Genomic DNA, 10,000 nt, shown 5'->3' on the forward strand with positions numbered 1-10,000 from the left:
AGTTAGCTTGGAGGAAAATAGGATAAAAAATAAGCCTTTGGATAAAGCAAGGACAACGTACAAGGACTGAATTGGGTGAATCTAATTAAAAGTAAGAAAGAAAAAAAATGTTGCATTGACAATCCTACTGAGTAAAGGGCAGTGAGGTTGTGCTGTTTTTTTTTATTGGGGTTTTGGTTTTGATAAGGTTTGAATGCATATTAGGATCTCTCTCTCTCTCTCTCTCTCTCTCTCTCTCTCTCTCTCTCTCTCTCTCTCTCTCTCTCTCTCCCTCTCCCTCTCCCTCTCCCTCTCCCTCTCCCTCTCCCTCCCTCACTCACTCTTTCCATCTATCTATATGTATGTATGTATGGGTGTATGCACACACACACTTATGTGTGTATGCGATGATAAAAACGCTTTTATATTAAGATAAAGAGAAAAAATGAAATAATAAAATCCAATAAGAATTATGTAAGAAATTAAATATCCTTTTTCTGAACACCAACATTACTATTCTTGTCCACTTCTCCTTGGCTGTCTGTCCTGTACTTCTGCGCAACAGAAATATAGCCTTGAAGATGTGCATTTTTTTTTCTTTCTTTTTTTCTTTTTCTTCTCAAGGCGGACATTGAGAGAAGCGAAGGTTAATGCCCGTGGTAGGTAGGGGAGGGGGGAGAGGTAGGATTGGGCATGGGGGGGGGGAATAGGTAGGATGGGGCACGTTGGCGGGGGGGGGAAGGATAGGCGAGAGGGACGAAGAAGTGGACGTAAAGGAGTGGGATAGAGAACTAGAAGAGAAGGGAGAAATAGAAAGGGTTGGGGATAGAGGAAGAGGGGAAAAAGGGGAGGGAAAAAGGGGAGAAAGGGAGTTTGAAGAGAAAATGTCAAAGAAACAAGAACTAGAAGCAGAGAGATAAAAGAGATGGGGGGGGGGGGAGAGAGAGAGAGAGGGAAAATAGTAAAAGGGGGGGGGAAAGGAAGAAACGAAAAAGGAATGGGGGACAAAAAATAGAAATGAGAAGGACAGAAAGAAATAGAAAGGGGGATGGATAGAAGAATTCGGACAAGAATAGAGAATTGGGGGAGGGGGAGGATAGAGACTAGACAAGAGATAAGGAGGTGAAGCTTAGAAGAAAGATATGGAAAGAGGAGACGGGCGAGTAGGATAGAAGAGAGAGACAGGACGCAGAGGTTAAAGGAGAGGGAAGGGCTAGAGAGAGAGAGAGAGGAGGCTTGTTGGATGTGAAAAGGTTACTCAGAAACCCTCATAGTGTTCAACAAGGAAGGATAGAAAGGGGTGAGGAGGGTGAGAGATGAAGAATGAGTAAGCAGTCTACTCGAAAATTCTCCATGTTGCAGTAGCCGGGTTTGCTATCCTGAATAATTAAAAAAACCTGAAAAGGTGACAAAATACAAGTTATTTCACATCACGTCAAGCTCAATCTCGGTCTCTGCACCTGGCTAGTTTGCGTTACCTTAACTTGAAAGACATCCAATTTCCAACCTTAGTTTAAGAGAACATAAAGACTAAAACCCTTATTGCTAATAATAGACCCAGCATCCATCAAGACACTCTAACCTTTAGAACACCTAAGCAGAAGGGCGAAACGATGCCCACTTCACTGGCAATCCAACATTTATAAGGCAAAATATGTGACACTTTACTAAATTTTTATCCTATGTATAATTTAGAAGAAAAAAACGAATTATTAGATACCATAAGACCATTGTTCATTAGTAACAACACTTACGTAAACACAAACCGGAAAGATATAGAGAACGAAAGGGTTTCTAAAAAAAATCGTTTATTTATATGCCGTATACTAGGAAGTCCCTCCAGACGTCAGAAGACATTTCCTGGTATTTTCTAGTTGTTCTCTTATTATCCAGTTTTCTTTGTGTTTCTTATTCTCCTTTGTAAGAGATGAATGTGAATTTAGGGAAAGGGAGAGAGAGGGGGGGGAGGGGAGGTAAGAGACCGACAGACAGACAGAAAGTAGACAGATAGAGGGGGAAGAGACCGACAGACAGACAGAGAGAGAGACAGAGGAGGGGTTGAGAGACAGACAGACAGAGAGAAAGTAGACAGAGAGAGAGGGAGAGAGGAACATGTGACATGTGAATTCACACATTATCAAACATGTGACCTTAATATCCCTTGCTATGATTAAAAAGAATGAGTCAGTGCACCCGTTATCATTCTAGATAAGGACAGTAATAGAATAGTCCTCGATAACATAGTAGGTAATGGAAACCTTAACACACCCTAGGGAATCCTACCTAAAAAAAAAGAAAAAAAAACGTGCATATAGCCTGTTTGTTTTTCTTTTTCTTTTTTTAATTACAAACGGTCAATATGTGAGTTTTCATGTATATATTTATTCATACACGAACGTCTATGCATATATGAGGGTATGTGCGTACAAAAGTGTTTACATACTTATTTCACCTTTGAACGCTCAGACTCTCATACGCATATATGTACTTCGCATAAGCAATTCTATGAACTTGTATCTAAATGTATATAACTATATCCATGAATTTAATTATATTTGTCTGTCTATTGTATAAAGTCGCGTAACGGGACACGAGTACATCAAAATCAATGAAGTGTGAATAGGCTCGTCGGCCATTATTTGTCTCTTTGTCCGCGCTCAACCTTGCTACATCAAATAAATACATATATTCATGGGGGTTTAGCCTTCATTTTTTGCTTCCTTTTCTGTCTAGCTATTAGTCTTTTCTTTTCCTTTGTTTCTCTCTATTATTCGCGCCTTTATCTCTTGTTCTAGATATAGATTCTTTGTTTGAGATTTTTGTTTTGACGATTGCGCACGACCGGTGTCTTTTGTTCTCGTCGTTTGTGAATGTTTGTTGTAGTCTCTCATTCTTTATATTTCTTTAACTGTCGGTCTGTTGGTGCATTTTAGCATGTGATAAGTCTCTCTCTCTTTATGTATCTATTTATCTCTCTCTCTCTCTCTCTCTCTCTCTCTCTCTCACTCTCCCTCCCTCCCTCCCTCCCTCCCTCCCTCCCTCCCTCCCTCCCTCCCTCTCCTCCCTCTCCCTCTCCCTCTCCCTCTCCCTCTCTCTCCCTCTCCCCCCCCTCCCCTCTCCCTCTCCCTCTCCCTCCCCTCCCTCTCTCTCTCTCTCCTCCCCCTTTCCCTCCTTCCTCTATCCTCTCTCCTCCTCCCTTTCCCTCCCTCCTCTATCCTCTCCCCACCCCACCTTCCCTATACTACCCCCTCCTTCTCCAAACAAAACAAAAACAAAATGCGTCCCTTTAACAGCCATCCACAACCAACCGAACCAAACAAGCAAAACCTACATCCGGTAATTATTAACAGCCTTTTTCCCGCCGCCAAGGGAGGCTCCAGGTGGCGGAATTGGAGTAGCGGTAAGAAACCGAAAGTTTTTTAGAAGTTTTTTGTGTTTTTTTTTTTATTTTACACTTTCATGGGGTGTTGTCTTGTTGAGGTTTGATTTTTCCCCCCCTGTTTTCCTCATTCTCTTATATTTTCTCTCTTATTCTATGTCTCTTGTCTCTTTTTCTCTCTATGGCTTTGTCTTTGTGGCCCCCCCCCCCCCCCCCTTTTTCCCCCTTTTCTTTCTTCTCTTCTTCTTCTTCTTCTTCTTCTTTTTTTTTTTTTTTTTTCTTCTTCCCCTTTTTTTCTTTTTCCCCCTTTCGCACGCAGGGGTCATGAATGATATCAACACTGAGGTTCTATTAAAAAAAAAGATAAAAAAAAGAAATGAGAAAAAAGAAAAAAAGGAGAGAGAGAAAAAGAAGAAAAAAAGAAAAAAAGAAAGAAGAAAGAGAAAGAGAAGAAACCAGGGAAGTACGTTTTTACGCTGACGTTTGCAAATGTTTATTCCACAAAGTTGAATTTCGGTTCTCTATCGTGTTTGCAAGAGTGTTTGAACAGGTGCCAGGGGAAAATGGGGGGGTAAGGGTAAACCCCCAGGGGTCCGTTCACTTATATCAAAGAAAATATTCATATTCATATATTTTTTTCAAGTGTTTTTTTGTACTTTTATTAAGTTGGCCTATATTGCACCCTTCTGCATTTTCCCCTTATTCATTTAACCGTTCCTCTATACACTTTTTCACTTTTAATATCCCCCAGTCACCCATGTATTTCCCCTTTCCCCAAACCTTTTATTTTACAATCCCCTTTACTGTCACTTCATCCACCCCCCCATAATATCCTACATTCACTTTTATCCTGTCCCCTATCATTTTTCCCTTTTACCCTATATTCATGCTATTTACCTTCTTCACGCTTTCCTCGTGACCCCGGCCATTCCTTGCACACACAAGGGTAATTTAGAAGCAAATAACGACAGCATATCACAGCAAAAAAAAAAGGAAAAAAAAAAAAAAATAAAAAAAAAAAATATATTCATGTAACAAATGGGAAATTTAAACTAAAATTTTAAATCATAATCATAAAAGTTATATTAACCCCCGCCTTCCACTTTACCTTTTTTTCACGGTTATTAAAAAATGCAGTTTTTTACAAAATATGCATTTTTCATGAATGCATAAACTGTGAATATGTTTTGACCCTTTTTCACCCCAAACCAAACGCAAATGCACCCCTTATGCCCCGTGAAAAAACCTAACCTCACCTTTTTTTTTATACGAATTATTGATGATAATTACTGTTATTTTGTCTAAAGATTATTTTATCAGTTATTTTATCTAAATTTTGCTTCAAGGGGCCCCAAAGGGGATCGTTACTCAAAAAAGACCCCAGCCATTTTACCTTTAACATTTTTATAAATGTAAACATATAAATAAACATTATTTAGCTAAACAGAAGCAGGGATTCTGATTCTTTTTTTGCCCCCTTACGATCATCCCTTTTTTTTAACTTCCCTAAATCCTCTTTAACGTTATATAAAATGAAAATAAACTTTTCGTTATTTTGTTTTTTGGTGATTTGTTCTGTTTTGTTTCCATTTATATAAAAACGGGGCCCTCGATACAGAGCGGGGTTTATTCTGAGTATCAGGAGGGTTGGAAAAAAAGGGGGGGGGGAAGAAAAAAAAGAGAGGTGGAAGGAGGAGGGGGAAGAGGAGAAAAGAGGGGGGGGGGGAGGAGGGGGAGAAGAAAGGGGGGAGGAAGAAGAAAAAGAAGAGGAGGGGAAAAGAAGAAGAGGGGGGGGAGGAAAAAGAAAAAAAAAGAAGAGAAGGAGGGGTGGGGGGGGGGAGGAAGAGGAGATGAAACAAAAAGAAAAAAACGAATGAGAAGGAAAAAAATATGGATGGAGAGGGTGAGATGGATGGGAAAAAAAAAGGGAGAGAGAAGATTCTTTAAAAAAAAAAAAATGGGAGAGAGAGAGAGAGAGGGGAGAGAGAGAGTCGGACAAAACTCACAGGAAACAAACAAAAAAGAAAAAAAAAACGCAAAACAGCATAAGAAAAACAGCGAGAGAAAAACCCCAAAATAGAGAGCAGGATGGTAACTCCCCTTTGACGAGATGCCTTTTGAGATGAGAGACTCAGTGAGAGTTCGAGGTTTCGATTCCCCCTTTTTGGTCAACAACGTCTCCCCCTTTTTTCGCGTTTAGTCCGCCCTTAGAGTACAGTTGGGTGTTCTTGTAAAAAAAAATGTCTGCAAATTTTGAGTTGGTAATGAACGTAGGGGGGTTATCCGGGGAGGCGTTGAAGATAAGGACTTACGTCTCTATGAAAGGGAATCTAAAATGGCCCAGGGTTCTTTGATATGCGGGACTTTTTTTAAAAATAAACATGGGTGATGGGTTTTTTAGAGGTTTTTTGACTAAAATTTAAACCAAATCTTATTTCTATTTGTCTCAACACACAATACTCAATTTTAAAACATTACTCATTATTCAAAAGTCTGCAAGTATCAAGGATGTCCGTTATTTTTGAGATTGTTGAGTTGGGAAAACATAAGCTAAACTAAATCAACTGGAAGAAATAGATAAACGGAAGAAAATAAGTCCAAATGATCGATAACATAACCCAAACTAAAAAAACCCGAACAAATAAATAAACGGAAGAAAATAAGTCCTAAACAAAAAAATCTCACTGCTGATGTTAAAAGCTTGTGGCGCTCAACTCACAGGGGCCTTTGGAACAAGAATCACCACATCTCCCTCTCGGTCCTGGGCCCAAAGCCCCTATGTTTCAGAGTCATGCGATCAGGTGACGATGGCAATCACAAACAACGCGACACGTATCATTCTGACAATTGGGGACCGTTATTTTGCCGTTCGTCCATTCTGCCGGGGAAAAGAAAGACCACTGTAAAAGAAAATTTTCCCTTTTAATAAAACAAGACGCAATATAGATTTTTTTTCTGGAAATTGCAAAAACCACTAACTTTGACGGGTCGGCGAAGCAAAAATTGATATTCTGGAATGCATCATAATGTCGACCCAGATAAGCCACGGGTGTGCTACATACGGCGGCCATGTTCATGTCGTGCAACCTACGTCAGCAATGCTTTTGCTGAGGGGCCCCAATGCATGATGCTATTCTTGGCGCCCAGATAACCCCGGCAGTTGGCAGATTGATGCCATATGGGAAACTGCCTAGAATACCCCCCCAACGCTTAACCCAACCAGCGCTTCGATACAGGTCCGTGGGTTAGATAAGGGGGGGAAAAGGGAATCCCGAAGGTGGCTGTCCATGAATGCCTAAAAACGAAGCATAACGGGAAGGTATTACTAGTTTTCGTCGGTAAAGAAATTGCCTTGAAAGATTTATGGGGACACTTTTTTTGCCCCAATTGGAGAGTGGCATATGGGCTCTCCACCTAGAAAAAGTTCAGGAATATTTCTTCGTCACCACATACTGTAACACAGGGTCGCCAGTTAGCTCATGTTTGTCCCGTTAGCATTGATGTGGCGGTTTTTACTTTACTTTGCTCTGCACTTGGCGGGGATATGGTTAGGGGATTTTTTCTCTATATCCCTTGCCATGGTATCTTCTTAAACGTTTTCAGTGTTACGGATTAGTCAAGTTTGTGAATATGATTTTGTTTTGTCAGAAAGGTATGCTCACATTAATAATTTGGTTTTTTATTTGTAAAAGTTCAAGTGCGTTTTTTGGTAGCGCGCTCCAGGCGCCTGGATAAGCGCTTGAGCAAAAGGCGTTCACTCCACAAACCAGGTCGAGTTAGGTCATTCCGGTGGGGATTAGTCATGGTCCGTCGCGTATCTGTTCTGGAGGCGACATCCCAGAGGTCAAGTTGCTACAGGACAAAGGCTTCCTTGGCGCGGCCTTCTGCTGCCCATTGTTTGTCGCCGGGGGCGTGTCTTTTTCATGCTCGCCCGGGCATTTGCCAAATAAAGGCCAACGAAATGGCCATAGACGAAGGCCACCGGACATTGGGGAAGGGCCCTTTTTAACGACAACGCAAGGCCCTTGGGTTCAGTCGAGTCTTTGGGAAGAGACAGGCCCCGGGCCGTCTCGGAAGATATGGCTCCCAAACCAGGCGCAGTTCCAAAGTGTAGGACAAATTGAATTTTGTGGCGTGAACTTCCCCAGTACCGTAACGGCCCGGGGGTGAGTACTTCCAGGCAACCTCCCCCGGGGCCCGGGGTAGCCTGGCAGGGAATCAGCTACAGGAAAATATCAGCGACACGGCCGATTCCGCAGCCACCCCGGGGACACCTATCGTCCGTATCCTAACAGGACCGATCCTGGGGTTTAGAGAAGAGTTCATAAACACGAAAATTTCATTTGGGTCCTTCCCCGCGGGCGTCCCCAACACACCCCCCCTCACAGCGCCCCCAGGACGGACAAGGGGATGCCCCGAGAGCGTCCAGGCCCCGTCGGGTCCCCTTTCCCCAGGACGCGAGGAAGCACGAGCGAGGGTGCCTCAGCCGCTTCCCGGGCTCGCCCCGGGGGGGCAGAGCACTGTCCCCCGTGCAGGGTCGGCGGTCATGCGGGGGGCAGCAGGGCGACCCCATCGGGCCCGGGGGGGTGCGGGGGGTCGCGCGCCCCCCGGGGCCCTGCCGGCAGTCCTCCATGCCTTGCCTGGCCCCCCCCAACAACACATGACTCGTGTTTTGTTTGTACAAAATTAATCATTTTTTTATCGTTCTTTTTGTTTCCGGAATAAAAAGTACTTGAAATATATTCTTGTATCAGAACTTAATTTTCCATTACAGTAGATGTTCTTCAACGTGTTATGTAGCATTTTTTTTTTTTTTTTTATCGTTACGCTGATTGTGATGGTGTTTGTGTCAGGCATGAAATGGCGGTGTTATCGTGTTATTCTCACCTTTTCCTGTCTCCCTTCTGTTTTCCCCTCGTCATTTCTCTCTCTCTCTCTCTCTCTCTCTCTCTCTCTCTCTCTCTCTCTCTCTCTCTCTCTTCTCTCTCTCTTTCTAACTGTCCTAAATTCACCGCCCTTCTCCCATCTCCCCCCAACCCCAGCCCCCCACCCTCTCCTCCCCCCCTCTTTCCTTCAAGGGGGGGAGGAAAGAAAGGAGAGGAAACAGAAGAGGAAAAGGGGGAAGAGTTAGGGGAGAGAGGCGGGGGGAAAGAAAGAGAGGAGAGGAGAACCGCGAGAGAAGGTGTGACTCACCACCCAACCCATCCCCGCCCCCCAGCACCACGTGATCATAAGGGGTTTTTTGCGTGCAGCGTGTTCATGGTTTGGGAAAAATGGATAGGTGGATGGATCGACTGAGAGAGAGAGGGGGAGGGGAAGAACAGACAGGAGAGAGAAGAGACGGGAACAGAACAGAACAGAACAGACAAAGACAGAGAGGGAGAGAGACAGAGAAAGAGTGAGTGAGGAGGGGAGAGAGACAGACAGACAAAAAGAAAGACAGAGAGAGAAAAACAGAAAAAAGAAAGAAAGACAGAGAGAGAGAGAGAAAAAAAGAAAGAAAGACGGAGAGGGGGGCCAAAAAAGAAAAGAGAAAATTTAAAGATGGGTGTGTGTGTGGAAAGATGATGAACAAAAAGAAAGTAGGAGAGAGAAAGTAAAAAGAGCGATAGAGGGAAGCATAACGAAAAGAGAGACGAAGTGGGTGATTTGGGGGGGAAAAAGAGGGCAGAGAAGGGAAAAGGGGGAACGAACGCGAGAAAAGGGGAGGAATTTTTGGGAAAATTTTGGAGGTGGAAAATGTAAATGAAGAATGTTGGTGCCAGAAAGAGAAAAGGAGATGGAGAAAATTATAGATGGTTGGATGGGTAGATAGACAGGAGACAGATAGGTAGATAAAAAATAGAAGGAGGGAGATGGATAGATTAAAAGGATAAAAGAAGATAGGAGACAGACAGACAGATAAAAAGAGAGAGAGACAAAAAACAGACAAAGACAGACAGACAAAAAAACAAAGACAAAAGACAGAGACATAAACAGAAAATAACCCAAAAGGGAAAACAAAACGCCACCGGGGGAGAAAGATAAAGGAAGACAGCCTCATCCCATGGCCATAAGGCTGTACCCCCCCCAGAAAAAGGAACCATGAAGTCCCAAACCCTAAAACCTAATGACTTAATGACTCGGGGCCGATGGGGATGTAAACCAAAGGGCAAAATTAATACATTAAAAAAAAATAATAATGAATGACTGGTTAACGTTGGTTGGAATTTATAATTTTAGGACGATTTAAACGGAGACACATGCACGCACACCCACGCGCGCACACACACACACTCACACGCACACACACACACACACACACACACACACACACACACACACACACGCACACACACACACACACACACACACACACACACACACACACACACACACACACACACACACACACACACACACACACACACACACACAACACACACACACACACACACACCACACACACACCCCCCCCCCCCCCCCCCCCCCCCCACACACACACACATCTAGGTTAACAGGTCACGGGTTTATGAACACTGTAAATACGGGGGAACAAATTAATTTCCCTTTTTCCCCCATATCTCCCAAAGGGCTACATGCTCATTTCACCCCCCATGAAAACTTCACTCCTCTTTCCATCAACTTCACTCTCCTCCTCAT

At 43.3% G+C, this 10,000-nt stretch overlaps 2 protein-coding genes across 4 annotated transcripts in view; both read left to right on the plus strand.

Annotated features, from left to right (window-relative positions):
- LOC113821492 (uncharacterized protein DKFZp434B061) overlaps positions 1 to 10,000 on the plus strand; it is a 119,329-nt gene that overhangs the window by 17,129 nt on the left and 92,200 nt on the right. The gene's annotated exons all lie outside the window — the stretch shown is intronic.
- Positions 6,479 to 10,000, plus strand: part of LOC113817938 (polyubiquitin-C) — a 15,579-nt gene continuing 12,057 nt past the window's right edge. Inside the window, 4 exon segments of the mRNA XM_070121367.1 lie at positions 6,479 to 6,602; positions 6,777 to 6,839; positions 7,051 to 7,133; positions 7,394 to 7,524. Of these exon segments, the coding sequence (XP_069977468.1) occupies positions 6,479 to 6,602; positions 6,777 to 6,839; positions 7,051 to 7,133; positions 7,394 to 7,524 (401 nt within the window).

The sequence above is a fragment of the Penaeus vannamei genome, chromosome 4, assembly GCF_042767895.1.
Source record: "Penaeus vannamei isolate JL-2024 chromosome 4, ASM4276789v1, whole genome shotgun sequence".
Lineage (NCBI taxonomy): Eukaryota > Metazoa > Arthropoda > Malacostraca > Decapoda > Penaeidae > Penaeus > Penaeus vannamei.